Below are 16,385 nucleotides of genomic sequence, written 5' to 3' on the forward strand. Positions count from 1 at the left end.
GAATTAAACCGTGTTAATTATATGAGATTGATTTTCTTTATGAATTTCATAGCTTTCCGTTCATGTATGCGTTTTTAAATTAGGACATGGAATGAAGATTTATATCTAAATTACAATTTGTAATATTGCAACTCTTCGATTGTAACATTTAGATAGATATTAATTACCGAGATTCAGTTAGATACTATTATTAGATCATATTTAACAAACACACAAACACTCCACTGACTAGGACGGTGACGTCATCCTGTAATACGGCTACTATGAGGTCCCGAATTGTGGATATTTTAGGTATGCACTGTGGGTGCGATACTTCCTGGTGTGGATTAACGTCTGCACCAGTGAGTACAATGACTATCTTCAGTACTATCCTGATCATTAGACCAATAATTCGTAAATTACAAGGAAAACATTTGGTTTGGATCCCACTATAAACTGTAGGTTCCTTAGTTGCCAATGGCTGTATGGGCAGCTGTGTCCAAGGAACATGTCGGCCTTAGTCACTAACAAGACTACAAGATCGCGCCACTCATCCCACACTCATCCTTCACTCACATTTGGTTTAAAATACGCACATAGTGGCAACCCCATCTTATATAATTGATAAAAAATATCCGGCAAATATTTTACATAATATTTAGTTAACCGACCAAAAAATATGAAAATAGGCTTAATAAAATATGAGTATTAAAAAACCGCTTAGTTTTGCTTTTACCAAATAACATGACATTTTGTTTGCAGGAGTACACATAGCCGGATCAGACGCTCCTCACTTCAAGTCCAAGGGTCAAACCTTCAGAGTTGTGGCTGGAGAAACCCTTGTCTTGCCGTGTGCTGTTGACAATCTAGGTAAATATATCATAGAAGATATCTATCGCGTGGTTACGTAGCTAAAGATGTCCCTGGGATAAAAAGCCTATCAACTCTTAGGAGTCCTTGGAGGCTAGCGGCCATCTTGGATTATTTTAAACAGCTGCTGAAGAGTTATTTATCGTCCAACAATATTTTTTCAAACACTAAAGTGATTATAATTTAAATATCTAGTATACTGTGAGATTGGAAATGTTCTTTGTAGTTTTGACTCCTTCTCCAAGGGAGTCCATGGAAGTTAACGGCCATCTTGATTGCCTACCATAAGTGCGATATCAATTTCGTTAATTTCTAACAGCTACTGAAGAGTTATGTACCATCTAAAAATATTTGTTCAAACACCAGAGTGGTTGTAATTTAAATACCTAGTATACTGTGGGATTAGAAATGTCCTTCGTAGTTTTTTAATTGTTTTATGAGTTAGAAAATCTAGGCTCCAAGGACTCTCTTAAAAGGTAATGTCAATACTACGCCTGTGTAGTCATCAATAAAAACCATTTTAACCTTATAGTTAACGTTTAGAAGGTGTAAATTAGACCTACAAATCACATTTGTTATGTGCTGCATTAACAGTTTACAGCATAAATGAATTGTCGAACGATATGTAGATTTTGTATGTAGACTAATATATGTAATAAGTATAACGTAATAAAACAAGGTTTGTGATTATCAAACTGTCCGTACTCATACACTAATAAAGCAATGGATGTTGAATAATTTGATATTTAATTGCATTAATGTTATCCTTGTTCTATGAGCAAGTTGTTGATATGTACAGATTTGCTAATCTGATTAACTTATAAAATTAATTAAATTACAATTACAAACCGTTTACTGAATTCAAATGTTTCTAGGAGATTAAGTATTTTACTGCTTGTTTTAAACAAAGAATGGAAAGAAACAAACATTACTCAACACTTTGCTTCAAATGTTTATACGTGTTATCGAATTAAAACATAATAGTAATAAAATCAAATGTTTTATTGAATAACGATGGCATTCCAACTATTGTTTCAATTCATAAAAAAAGAACATAACTTGAAGATTCAAGGGAAATGTCAATTGTAATAAATGGGTTCAAGCGCTTCAATAACACCGATCAGCCAACGAACTTCTAAGCTAGGGATGAGTTTCTCATCATTTACTGAAATTGAGACGACATTTTATCAAAATATTTCCAAAATGGAAATCGTTATTACATTCTTGAACTGTCAAACTCTTGATCTATCTTGCGATTTAATTTGTTAGTAATTTAATATCACGGGTTTCCTGATTTTAAATTATAAACGCACTAAAAATATGTATTTGTTTATATAATCAGAGTATTAAAATCACATGGCTCTTTAAAATGAATTAGAATTGACTATTGGATACAGAAGTAGATATCCCATACCATATGGACGAGCTGTCGCAATTTTTTATTAAAAAGAAATTAGTTGTACGAGCCAGTCACAGAATGCGCAGAGGGTCAAAAATTATATTTTCTAAGGCATTTTTTGTTGCTGAGGTTGATGGGTCATAGGTAACAATAAGTCATTTCCATTTGTTTAACTTAGTTCAAAAGTGTAATGGTCAGAAATTAGCGATTTAGATCAGAGCAATCTTTCGGTGGCATACATCAACTACGACGATTTTGTATAAACACCGGTGACAACTTCAGCATGGGGATGGAATGTCTAGTTTGTATGGGCTGTGTTGTGTTTTCATTCAACGATAAAGTATAAGCTTTTAAACTAAAACTTGTAAAATTATTAAAAATACATTTTAGAATATCACGACTCAAAATAACGAGATTATTCAAGTTTTAATACCAAAATGAGACTTTTATACAGGAATAGGGACTTATTTTTGTCAAAGAAAATCTTATAAAACATGTTTTATCTACTCCTTAATATTTCTTTAAAATATTCTAAAACTACTGTAGCACTCAATGAGTTAGTGCATTAAATTATTTATTTTGAAAAGCTTCTATTATAATAATCCATTGGCTACATTACATATCTTATGACCCTTTTATGTCCTTTATCTATGATTAAAAAGATCTCGCATTTAGAACAGATAAAAATAATAACGAAGTATTAAGCATTGTGTTCGTGTACAAACAGTATATAAATTGATGCTCGCAGTTATTGTTTTAAGCATAAGTTGTATTGTAAAAATAAATTTGTTAAATGAATAATAACAGAAAATTTAGATAAGGTTCCATGACATAAATTGGAGTCGTAGCAGTTCCACGCATTGAAACTAAAAGTGTGTACTGTTTAAATACTTGTTTTAATACTAAAAAAAAAATTGGTGACCATACGAAGGTAGGTATTTTAAGCCAAGTATGTACAGAGAAACGTGTAGGATGTTACACGATCTTGTCTTCTTGTTAGTGACTAAGGCCGACATGTTCCTTAGACAGGACTGTTATAATAACCCATACGATGGAAGCTAAGGGACCTACAGTTTATAGTGGAATCCGAACCAAATGTTTGCCTTGTAATTTACGAATTGGTCATATCAGGATAGTACTGCGGATGGTAGTACTCACTTTTGCGGACGTTAATCCACACCAGGGAGTATCACATCCACAGTGCATGTCTATAAATGTAAGCATTGTTCAATAACGATTGACACCATACAAGAGCAACGTTTCACAAGCGAAGCTGATACACTTGTGTTGCCAGGGACGTACGTGTTGCTATGGCGACGAGACAGCCTGATCCTGACGGCAGACAAGCTAAAGGTCACCAGAGACGCTAGGTTGTCCTTGGTAGACGGTTACAGCCTGAGGATCGTCAACGTGACGTCACAAGACGCCGGAGAGTACGTGTGTCAGATAGCTGATGAAGTGGCGAGAGACCAGATACACAACGTACAAGTCCTGTGTGAGTAGAATTGATGGGTACTAACATCATCATTTAGCCATATGAGTATGAGGATAGAGTTCCTTAGAACCATGTATTGCTTGAAATGCTTTGCTTTGAACCATAGATAAAACATAATCCCTTGGTAGATTTCTTATCCTTATGGAACAGCTGTCAATTTTATTGTTAGGACTGTCTGGTGCACTTTAGATTTCGTGTTTAGTTTACAATTTGTTCCTTGTAATTTCATAATTTAAAACCTCGTTTAACCAAAATGATCTAATCATAAACAATTTGTCCCTTAGCTATATAACTAAACAGTAAAGCACAAATCACGATATTAACCCTAAAAAAATGGAAACAAAATGTCAGTGACACTAGGGATCAGTGTCTCCGGACATGAACCAGATGCAAAAGACGAGCTTCAAAATTTACCATGAGATGATAATTCTACTTGTGTTGATTAGCCGATGTTTGAATTTAGTCAAATGGAGACGAATTTGATCCATGATATATTCATAAACAGTTGTAAGGTTTTAAAAGTCTACCTTTGGCAAAGGTACTGGCATAAATGTCCTGAAATGTGTCAATGTATCTAAACTCAGTATTTGAATAAACCAAAATACCTTTAAAAATAATAGTAGCATCATAGTGAAGGACAAATATTAGTGTCACAAGAGTTCCCTGAAGATTTGTGTTTAGTATTCATTTGGCTGAAACCCCTTTACAAATGGTGTTGTTAAATAATCTAAGTATTTAAACAACTTAGCCCTTGCAGGCCTACTGTGTATTATTAGATTCATACACATTCTTGTGCAGGTTTTGTGAGCGTTATGTTTCCTCTTTATATAAAAAAAACCCTGTGTTTGGAATATAGATAAACTGACAACAGACATTAAACATGATGAAAAGTGACTTTCTAAAATAACACCTTCTATTTAAAATATTTATTAATTAAAAACCAAAATATGTAATTATTTTTTAATTTAAATCATCCAACAATATTAAATAAAAATTTAACTATCTTACAATCTCATTGAATCTATACTCTAGCAAAGATATTTTAATAGTTTTCTTTAGAGGCCTAAAAATATTGTTACATATGTTAAGATATTTTATATATTTTCAGTGCCACCAACTATACAAAGCTCGGTCCCCAATGGTCAGCTGACTACCAAGAGAGGAGTAACTATCACCCTCACATGCGCAGCATCTGGCAACCCTATGCCTTCCATACTGTGGACTAGGAAGGTGAGTTGACAGAACTGTATATAGATCAAATCAAATCAAACTGTCTATAGACTATCGAACTGTATATAGACTATCAAACTGTCTGTAGACTATCGAACTGTCTATAGAATATCAAACTGTCTATAAACCATCGAACTGTACATAGACTAACGAACTGTCTATAGACTATCGAACTGTCCTGTACATAGACTATCGAACTGTCTATAGACTATTGAACTGTACATAGACTATCGAATTGTCTATAGACTATCGAACTGTCTATAGACTATTGAACTGTACATAGACTATCGAAATGTCTATAGACTATCGAACTGTCTATAGACTATCGAACTGTCTTTGTATTATCGAACTGTCTATAGACTATTGAACTGTCTATAGACTATCAAACTGTACATAGACTATCGACCTGATAGACTTTCGAACTGTCTATAGACTATCGAACTGTCTTTGTATTATCGAACTGTCTATAGACTATTGAACTGTCTATAGACTATCAAACTGTACATAGACTATCGACCTGATAGACTATCGAACTGTCTATAGACTATCGAACTGTCTATAGACTATCGAACTGTCTATAGACTATCGAACTGTCTATAGACTATCGAACTGTCTATAGACTATCGAACTGTCTTTGTACTATCGAACTGTCTATAGACTATTGAACTGTACATGGACTATCGAACTGGACATAGACTATCGAACTGTTTATAGATAACACTTAGGAAAAACCTTTATGGATTATTTTTGTGATTTATAAAAATTAAGTAATAATAATACAGTAAAAAGTATTAAGATATGGATTTCTATATAATGATGGAATGTGGAGTTTCTTTTTTATTTGTGGATTCGATGTGATGCGTTCGAGACATCAGCTTTCCTTATTAGATGAACAAATGTTTAAACAAATTACCTATACAAGATCGGGGAAATAGTTTGAATAAATAAGCATATTAGAAACTTATACATTTCAGTACGTTGAACTAGTTTGTTTTTAATGAAACCAAATACATTATTTTAATACAAATAAATTAAATGTCAATTTAATGTAGATAGAAATATTTATTGAATATCAATTTTAAAATGTATTTTTGACAGTTTCAAAAAATATTTACATCATTAAAAATACTTCTTACTAACAATAATGCATTGAAATTCTAAGCTATACTATAGCCAAGGATTGAGTTTTGAACTTCATTAATTTCAGTCACGTTCGTACTCAGGTGTCTCTGAGGAGAAACTTCATAAGAAGTCCAGAGTTGGCCAAAATACTTAATCGTAAACACTTGAGGTGGATTTAAGGTTATATTTCGTTGTTTTGTATGACTTCCGTAGCTTTTGAACAACTAAAACTAGGTATAATGATTGTGCCATGTATTAACGCATTTTTAAAAGCAATTTTTTTGTCGCCATATAGTATCACTAGGTACTTGTTTTAATGGTTCTAAAGTCTTTGGTTATGAAATATTAGACATTAAGGTACACATATTTTTGGTTTCATACGAAAAATATCAGAGCGTAATCTGTTGAATTTTACAGGTTTTAATAGACATTTATTTTGAAAATCTGAATATATTTTGGATAAGTTTTTGAACGACAGAGTCATTTTGAAAAAGGAAATTAAGTAAACAAAAAACTGTAGGAAATATCCACACACACTTATTATCACTATAAATTGTGTTCTGTATACATTTTTTCGTGGATGAGCAGTAGCCTCAGTAAAATATAAAAAATGAAAGAAAAATAAAAAAAAACCTATAAATTTACAAAAATGACAATTTTTTTTATGTCAACGAGATATAGATTCTGGTAGAAAATGATAAAACTACTTTTTAACATTTAATTGTTTAAATAGAGAAAATTGTAGGGTATGGCAAGACAAATTTAATATCTCAGTTATTCTTTGTCCGAACTAAGCTTACAAATTATGGTTGTAATCAGCATAGAATTTATTAACTTTGACATAACCTGCAAATATTTTGTCAAATTAACGGTTTAAATGGACATTTTTAAACATTTGTAAACCTGCCATCTTTTTACGGTTCATGAGTTTTAATTCATATTTTGCACAAAAATACTGGTCAATAAGATAAACATATTTACAGAATTTCAACGCTGTAGCTCCAGCGGTTAAGGAGCAATAGATGTTTTTGTAAAACCACGTATACAGAAAGATAGACCAAAAATGTAATGTTTTAGGACTCATGTTATGTTAATTTTTTTATTTCATTTGACATGCTAAATAACGTGGCGTTTGTTTATATGGTTGCAAGACACCCTGTATACAATAAAATAACCCAGATGACGTTTCTCGTAATAAACTAATTAGGTTAGTATCCAACTGCATGTGTTATCGTAAACTAGCATGCAGCACAACAAACAGTCGCACATCTCAACACAATCAGCACTTCATTATAACATGATTAGTAGGCTGGTTACTGTATATATTTAACACATAACAGTGTAACATAAATCAAAGATCCATTTTAGGCAAACACTGAAGCAATTAGCTCCCTAAAACATAACCTTTGATCTCAAAGTTGAATAAATATGTTCTTTGAATGAAAGAGTTGAAAGAGAACTCGTTTCAAAGCACATCCACTCTGAATCTGTGAAATATCAAACAGATGATTGAAGGCTCAACCGTTCTCACTTAACACTCTTTTATACCTCTACATTTAACAGTCCAGATAAAGGCTTGAAAATAATGTTTGGCCTGAAAATATTGTACACGTTTTTAGTAATGCAACAACTATTTTGATGTTTATGGTACCTTTCTTAAGTGTTAATGTTTTCGTAAATACTCAATATACATAATTTCAACCTAATCAAATTCGATATCACAATCATAAATAATATGTGTATACAGGAGTGTTGTTAATCCACATAAAAACAAACAGTAATTTGTAAGGTTATCGATGGGTTGGGTAAAAATCAGCTTTCATTTAAACCTAAAGGTCACTTTTATATGCTAAAAAATTTATACAATGTGGACTATTTATGTGGACATTTATACTGGCTAGTGGAATGAAGCTCTAAAAAAATCTGTAATTCATATTTTAAAATAAAATAATATTTTAACACATATTTCCCTCTATATGGTTATATTTTTGTTATACAACACATGTTGTATATAATATTTTGTTTTCAAGGCAAGATATTGAATATGTAATGTCAATATGTAATCAAATAACGTTTAACAGTTTGTTTGGTTACAAAAATTGGTACAAAGTCGTAAATATTTCTAGTTTATCATTAAAATTATTTACAGCCTTACTTAATAAGTTCAAACACTCATAGTAGTTATTTAATTAATTGTACCTTTATTTTAATCTTTTTTAATACTTTTAACTGATGTCATATATTTTAAAGTGTTAAAACAGTTTGTCCACCTATAACGTCCAATTATATATAATTATTGATCGTCAAAAAATAAAAGAGTACTCACTTATTCACTCTTATTATTGTTTAAGTTATTAATTTATTATCATTGACTATTTTAATAGTCAAAGTTACTATCTTAAAGGTATCTTAACAAATATCTGATAGTCGTGGAGCTAGAAATTTTACCAACAAAAATGAGTTTGCTATATAAATCTTTGTTTTTGTACGAAAATATCTATTTTCTCTCTAGTTACAGAACGTCTTTCTGCAAGGATTTGTTCACCATCAATGAAGAGTACATAGTTTTCTCTATCTACCTATTGTTTTACTATGTCTCTTGTTGCAGGACCGTCCATCTCTGTACAAAGAAGGGTTCTCCATCACGCTAGAGCGGGTAGAGCGCCATCATGCAGGAGTCTATCAGTGTTCTGCCTCCAACGGCGTGGGAGCCCCAGTGTCTGTGGATCTGAAACTGGATGTTTTACGTGAGTCAATAGTGTACTAATTGGTTACTAAAAATACCTAGTCAGATAGTATAGAAAGTAACTGAAGTTAAAACTTATTTCTCAATGACATTTTATAAATTGTAATTTTTGGGCCAGTTAGGTACATTTTGATTGCTTTTAATGTGTTTTTGCAGAGAATGCCTAATTTTGTTGTTATTTCAGATCCTCCAGAAATCGAGATAGACAAACCTTGGGTATATACTGCCGAGGGCTCGTCAGTAAGGCTGTTTTGTCTAATTCACGGCTTGCCTTTGCCTAAGGTGAGTAAAAAACTCAATCCTGCTGAATTGATTAAGACACCTTTAAAGACACTATTGCACCCATCTCTAATGCACTATTGCATTGTTTGCACCATTGTGTTTGATTTATATTAAAAAATATTTTGTTCATGGTTGAAGGCTGAATGCCACTTGTTTATAAACTAACAAGTTAAACTGTTTAAACTGTTAAACATTTATTTCCACTCAAATTGTTGGGAATTTTTGGAAAATAAAAATTAAGACAGTACCAAATATTTATTCTATACTTAATTAACTTAACTGAGTACATTTTGTGTGTGTATTATTCTACGCTAATGGGATTATTTTTACTATTCGAAAGCGAACGGTCCAAACTTTGGTCTTGTTACCATCTAATGACGACCTTTTTGTAAATTAGTATCATTAATGCGTGGTAACGAATAGCTGAATAGCATCTGGTTCTGGAAACAATCTCGTTGGGAATCAAACCAGCGACCTTCAGATTTGAAGGAGAGCACTATAACCACTCGGGTACCCAGACCAATACTTATTATTAATAATAATATCAATGATTTCAAGGTTTGAGTAGGACTTTTTTAGGATATAGACTTCTGAAAAAACATCCACTGTATGAATACCAATACTTGTTGGTATTTTATAACTGTTATCAATATTTAAAGTATCAACAGACCATAAATTACTTAATGGTATTTTCTAGGTAACTTGGTACCAAGGCAGCATCCAACTAACCATCAAAGGTCGGTTTAAGACTGGTGTCGCCCCTGGTGGCCATTGGCTAAACATAGACAACATCCAAACTGAGGACTTTGCCAACTATACGTGCACGGCAGAGAACAATCTCGGCAAGGCATCTGGCTCAGTCGTAGTACAGGGTAAGTCATTGGCTAAACATAGACAACATCCGTACTGGTGTTCGTCTTCAAAATGTTGATAACCGTATTGAATATCTCAGTGGTGTTGTTAATCTCAAAGGTTTGAAGCTCCTCATCTGCATTGCATACAAACCTCCAGACGTTCCTTACTCGACCTTGAGTTCCTTAATCCACGCTCTGTACATCGATGAGTCAACGAATGTGGATTCAGTGATTTTACTGGGTGATTTGAATGTGAATCTTCTATACAAAAAAGGGCAGATGTAAAATATCTTGAGAGAATTCTTCAATCAATGGGCCTTGCTGAGATCATTAAAGAGCCCACACGTGTTACAGAAAGCTCATCCTCTCTGATTTACTTAATAATTGTTGACAAAGCCCACAATCTAGAAGTAGGAATGGTTGATACTTCCAACATTTTTACTCAAAATGGAAAACGGACCACTGACCACAAGCTGACTTACTGTGATGTGCCATACAATAAGCCTCAAAGCAAAGCAAAGTTTATTACATATAGAAATTTCAGAGATTTTGATGGCGGTAAGTTTATTGACGTTGCTTCCAATATACACTGGGATAACGGAAAGACACAGCATAACGTAAACTACATTTCTAATGTAATTACATCAAATATAATTCAAGTGTTTGACGAATGTACCCCCATGGTGAGAAAAAGGATAACCAGAAAGAAATCGCCTTGGAGAGACTCAAATGTAAAATATCTTACAAATAAAAAGAATAAATGTAAAAATAACTACCTGACTCTGAAAACACAGGCTTCAAGAAATGCTTACTGCAGAGCCCGCAATGCACTAAATGTGGCCATAAGATTAGCTAAGAGAAAGTATTTTTCTGAGAATTTGAATACAAAACAGCCCAAAACATTTTGGGCCACTTTACGAGCTGGAGGTGTAATGAGTTCTGTTGAAGCAAAAGACCATTCTGTTGGACTAGAAGATTTAAACCATTATTTCTCAACTATGGGTTGTAGCAAGACTGTGAGCACCGAAACACTGAGATTCTTTAGCAGCAATAAATGTGCAGGGATAAAATGACCATTTACTTTTTCTCCTGTCTCAGAAAGTAAGGATTTGATGAACAGTATCACAAGTACTGCATTTGGGGTGGATGGAATATCAATAAAAATGATCAGATGTTTGAGCCCATTTTTTAATTGGAACAATTACTCATTTAATCAATGTATCACTGAGCACTGGAAGTTTTCCTTCTAGTTGGAAGCAGAGCGTGGTAGTTCCTCTCCCCAAAACCCTAAACCCTTCTTTGGTTTCTGACTTCCGACCTATTTCAATCCTTCCTGTTATGTCCAAAATACTGGAAAAGGTTGTGGAAGAGCAATTGGTATTTCATTTAGAATCTGAAAGATTACTTCCTGAAACACAATCAGGTTTCAGGCAGGGGTTTAGCACTTGTTTCGCTCTTCTCAATGTTATTGACGAAATGATCGTTGCAAAAGATAAGGGCCTGAACAGAGTGATGACTTCTCTTGACTTCTCTCATGCGTTTGATTAGGTAAATTTCGAGTTGCCTCTTGCAAAGCTGAGGTTTTATAAGTTTAACAACATCTCAGTGAGGTGGTTTTCATCGTACTTGACCGGGCGTACTCAATGTACAAAGGTTAATGGACAGCTCTCGTCAGCACTTCCAAAGTTTGTCGGTGTTCTTCAAGGTAGTTGCTTGGAGCCGATTCTATTCCTTATACACTGCAGATTTGAAAGAAAACTTGAGTCACTGCTCTTTACACTCTTATGCCGATGATTCCCAACTGCTAATTTCTTATTAGCCCTCAGAAACAGCTAAGACTATTCGTTTTATCAACAATGATTTAGAGAGTGTAAATAGATGGTCGGATGACCATGGTTTGCTATTGAACTCCAGTAAGTGTTCTGTCTTGCTTGTAGATAGGCCATCTTCTGGTGCCCACTCAGCGAATAGTTGTGTTGAACAGTGTATCTTTGTTGATGGAAAACCACTGATTTCGAGTAATATTCTTAAGATTCTCGGTGTCACACTCGATTCACAACTTGATTTTTCTCACCATGTCAAAGCTATCTGTAAAACAGTAACAATACGTTTGAAAACTCATCGCAGACTAAGTTCAATTTTGCCAGAACTTTCTAAATTGGAAATTGTCCGTTCAACCATTTTTCCTGTCATATACTATGCTCTTCCTGCTTTGGCCTGTTGCCTTACTCGGGAACATTTGATGATCCTTACCCGGCTGCAGAACAGAGTGCTTAGATTTGTTTACAATCTGAAAAAAAATTGATCACACTAGCGAGTACAGATTGAGTGCCAAGGTGTTGTCAATCATGGGGTACTCCGACATACAAACTGTTCATCTGGTTCACAAAGTTCTTCAGACGGGAAAACCTGAATACCTTAGGAAAAAGTTGGTGTTTAGGCATGAAATAAATGAGCAGAGTACTCGACAGGACAGCCTGTTGCACTTGCCAAAGACAAATCTGGAAACGGGGAAGAAGGGGTTTAGTTACTTTGGCCCAAAAAAGTACAATGCTTTGCCACCCACCTCAAAAGAGTACAGTTATAATAGGTTTAAGAAATGTACAAAAGAAATGTTTACCTAAATGTTACTGTATAGATACTTTTATTTTTGATTTTATGAATAGATTATTGTATTGTTTTGTTTACTTAATTTGACAAAATTTGTCATGAAAAACAGAGTTTGTACGTTGATGAACGCTTGAAAATAAAGACCTTATTAATTAATTAATTTATATATTTATTTATTTATTAACTATACTTTCTTTATTTTTCCATGCCCTATTTTCCCTTTGCGTTTCTTATTCTTTGGCTGTTCGTTTTTTATCTGTAAGAATTGTATCTGGTATTTTATCGAAAAGAATATGTGCCTGAAAATACGTACGTGTTTTATCTGTGATTTCAACTTTATAGTATTTATACGTTTTCATATTTTTTTAACATAATGACATATGTAATCAATGTGTCGAATCACAACATTACTCCTATATGTTAATGGAAGCTGTTGTTTACAAATTAACGTCTTGTTATGTCTGTAGGCAAGCCAGGACGGTGTGTACGACTTAACTCTCCCTACAGTCACACAACACACAGCTATAACCTCACATTCATCGTTGACAGCTTCGCCCCCCTCGAGGAGGTCAGACTGATATACAGGAAAATACTGGTAAGTGATATTACATCAATCTCAACCACTAAATAGAATAATGACTCTGGGTATATTGAAAGCACAAATTTAGAATCTAAGTTAAAAAATGTCAAATAACAACAGTCTCGATAAAATGAGCTAAATGGTTCATTTTTAATTGCCCTTATAATCAGTTTGAATCATGTTGAAATACATTCTGCTAGACATGATCGTTGAAAACGACAGAAACTTGGAATTGAAATAATCATATTGCATTATTCATTTTGTGCTACCCAAATACATTAATTTTTTTTTATTAAATATTTACATGTTCTTGTCATGTGTTTTAAATAAATTCCATTGATTTCTGCATCAACAAAAGTTAAATATTTTTAGCGTTGCCCATGTTATTCCATGCTGAAGCCTAAGGGATCTTAAGTAGTAACTGGAGTCTTAATTTTTGTTTACTAGAAAACATTATTTTAATAATTTATTCAAGTACAATACCTGAGGTTGACTTATCACAAATTCCAACAAGCTGCAAAACACTCACAATGCTTGCCTGCACATATTTAGGTAGTATTCGTGTATATTTCCAAGGTTAAACCTGCTTATCAATCAACAGCATTCTACCTCATTCTTACTGCACGAGCTTTTACCAACTTAATTGGCTTATGCCTTGAGATTAAATACAAAATCCATTGCGTAGTTACGTTTTACCTATCGGTTCTGGGAAATGTCCACAATAATTCTGCAAAATAAACTTTCCATCACCAACTACGAATCTGAAACAAAGAACACATTTATTTGAACTGACAAATGTACTTGTTCACTCAGATCAACGACTCACTGCACCAGATGGGTCAGTGGGTCCAGGAGACGTTCCCAGTAGACACGTCCAACGCGACGTCACTGTCTCATCAGCTGTGGTACGACATACGGGAGTTGGACGAGTCTTCGGTATTTCAGGCGCAGTTGCAAGCTTACAACAAGTACGGCTGGGGCGAGCTGTCGGATATCTACCAGTTCTATACGAGAGCTCCTGACGAAGACATTGTCGGTCAGTTAACTTAAGTGAAGTAGATGTAAAATTAAGTAATGCAAGGATAATAAGTAATGATTAGAAGAATCTGTACACATCAAACATATTTTATCTTTTTTTGTAGCCGTTTCAGTTAAGTTTTTAGAATTTAAAAGTATCACCATTAGATTAGTCATCCTAATGGAACAGCTGAAGCCAATTTTATTGTTAGTTTTGTACGTCCAACTATAGAGGTTATGTTTTGTTTACAATTTGTTTCTTGTTATTGCAGTCATTTAAAACCTCGTTTAACCTAATAAAACGATATAATCATAAACAATAACTGGTCTCCTAGTTATATAACCAAATAGAAAAGCACAAATCATGAAAATAACCCTAAAATAATAGAAACTAAATGTTGTCTACACTAGCGATCAGTGTGGACGTACATGAACTAGATGCAAAAAACAAGCTTCAAAATTTACAATGGGATGAGGAGTCTAAGTCTATGGTATCACATAGCAGCATTGTTTACTTACATAACAGTTTAACTTAGCCACATGGGTAACAGACCAATGATTGAGAGAGAAAAAGTAAAAATTGTAATGATTCGAACTTCAACAGTTGTTAACAGTTAATAATCAACAGTTATTAATCAGCTGTTCAGGTCAAATTAATTGTTGAGTAGTGCAATAGTGTTTGATGACGTAGCATCAATGTCAGTGGCATTGAGTTTATAAACGAAAACATGTTTATAATCTCCATGCCACTCGTACCTTACATTTTCTACTCGTGTCGTTAACACTATCTTTACGCAATCGTTGCGTAAACTACCATTACACTTCATGTATAACTCACAGGACGATATTTCCAAAAATGGGAAGTGGCAATCGATTTCCTCAATTGGGCCTGATGGAGTGTCCAATCGATGTTTTATGTGTACCCTTATGTTTAAAGTGTTATTAGACGTATCTTTTACTCTCCGGAAATCAACTGAGATGTACAATGTTGATCAAGAAGCTATTTGTTAGGTACAGCATTGAAAGTAAGCTGGTGACGTGTTTGGCTGGCTTCTGTCTCCGAGGTCTAGGGTTCAAATCCCACTAATCGCCAATGGCATTCATTAGCTGGGCGACAATACCTCCAAACTCTTGGTCTAGCTTGGAATATGTGTAAAATGTTTCCAACTAAAAGCTCTACGTTCTAGGGTTAGAAGGACAACAATGAGTGAAAATATAAACTAGTTGTGACACTATAATGATGTTGGCTTTCCTTTTTTCATCAATAAACGTATTTTACATTTTTGGTAAAATGTATTATTGATTTAGTTGTTCTAATTAAATAAATAATATTTTAATTTCTTCCTACTTGTATTTAAATGAAACATATCTTTTGGGTTTGTAGGCTAGAAAATATAACTTTGAAATACTTTACTGGCTTAAATTAAACAGATTAAATTGAATACATGTTAAAACATTGTAATCTAATTACTATTATTAACTATTCAAATAATATCTTGCCGTGTAAATCTGTCTCCCAGTTAGGTCAATTTCATACATTTGATTAGTATATTATACTGTCTTTAAAATGTATGATAAGTTTGAACATTTGTGAATGGCCTATTATGACACTAACATGTATTTTTGTTTTAGAGCACAACATGGAACTTCTAGCTTCTTTGGCATCTTCATATTTCCTTAGAAACCCCAGCTTACAACTGAGCGTTTTTCTGTTCATGTTCATATTGTCATAGAAGAACCCATACAAAACATTTTATTGATAAATGTAACAATTGAATAGAATCTTTCAGACCTGAACTTTACAGGTGTAAATGAACAATAGTTTTTTACCAATTGTAAATAAATGTATATAAACCTTTTGTGTAATTACAACTTCAGGCCAAAGAGCTGTAATAATTGTAAAAAAATGTTGTTTCATCGAATAACAATTTGACCTGAACCATGTTTTCCATTTCATTTATAAATGCGTGTAAAAATGTATGTGTGTTTAAATACAGATGTTTTGAGACAGTTGTGTTATTTTCCTTCGTTTTACTTTCTATAATTGTGATTGACAATATTGCAGTTCCAAGTACTGTTTATAAATAGCCAAATAACATACACATATTAACTACACTTGGTAAAAAAATCCTAAAATGCGACAATTAAGTGTAATATTTGTTGGTTGTTGGTTGTTGGTACTGCAGCTGTTAAGAATGTGG

General features: G+C 33.4%; 1 protein-coding gene across 1 annotated transcript in view; it reads left to right on the forward strand.

Annotated features, from left to right (window-relative positions):
- The window catches only part of LOC129001764 (protein amalgam-like), a 177,223-nt gene extending 161,075 nt beyond the window's left edge, over positions 1-16,148 (forward strand). The window contains exons 2-10 of the mRNA XM_054429203.1: positions 742-849; positions 3,543-3,743; positions 4,852-4,973; positions 8,704-8,842; positions 9,026-9,123; positions 9,821-9,995; positions 13,055-13,182; positions 13,981-14,203; positions 15,817-16,148. Of these exons, the coding sequence (XP_054285178.1) occupies positions 742-849; positions 3,543-3,743; positions 4,852-4,973; positions 8,704-8,842; positions 9,026-9,123; positions 9,821-9,995; positions 13,055-13,182; positions 13,981-14,203; positions 15,817-15,917 (1,295 nt within the window). The 3' untranslated portion in view covers positions 15,918-16,148. The remainder of the gene's footprint in view (positions 1-741; positions 850-3,542; positions 3,744-4,851; positions 4,974-8,703; positions 8,843-9,025; positions 9,124-9,820; positions 9,996-13,054; positions 13,183-13,980; positions 14,204-15,816) is intronic.
- The last annotated feature ends 237 nt before the right edge of the window (positions 16,149-16,385 follow it).

The sequence above is a fragment of the Macrosteles quadrilineatus genome, unplaced genomic scaffold, assembly GCF_028750875.1.
Source record: "Macrosteles quadrilineatus isolate MER2022 unplaced genomic scaffold, UCM_ALF_1.0 Scaffold_8__2_contigs__length_117827958, whole genome shotgun sequence".
Taxonomy (NCBI): Eukaryota; Metazoa; Arthropoda; class Insecta; order Hemiptera; family Cicadellidae; genus Macrosteles; species Macrosteles quadrilineatus.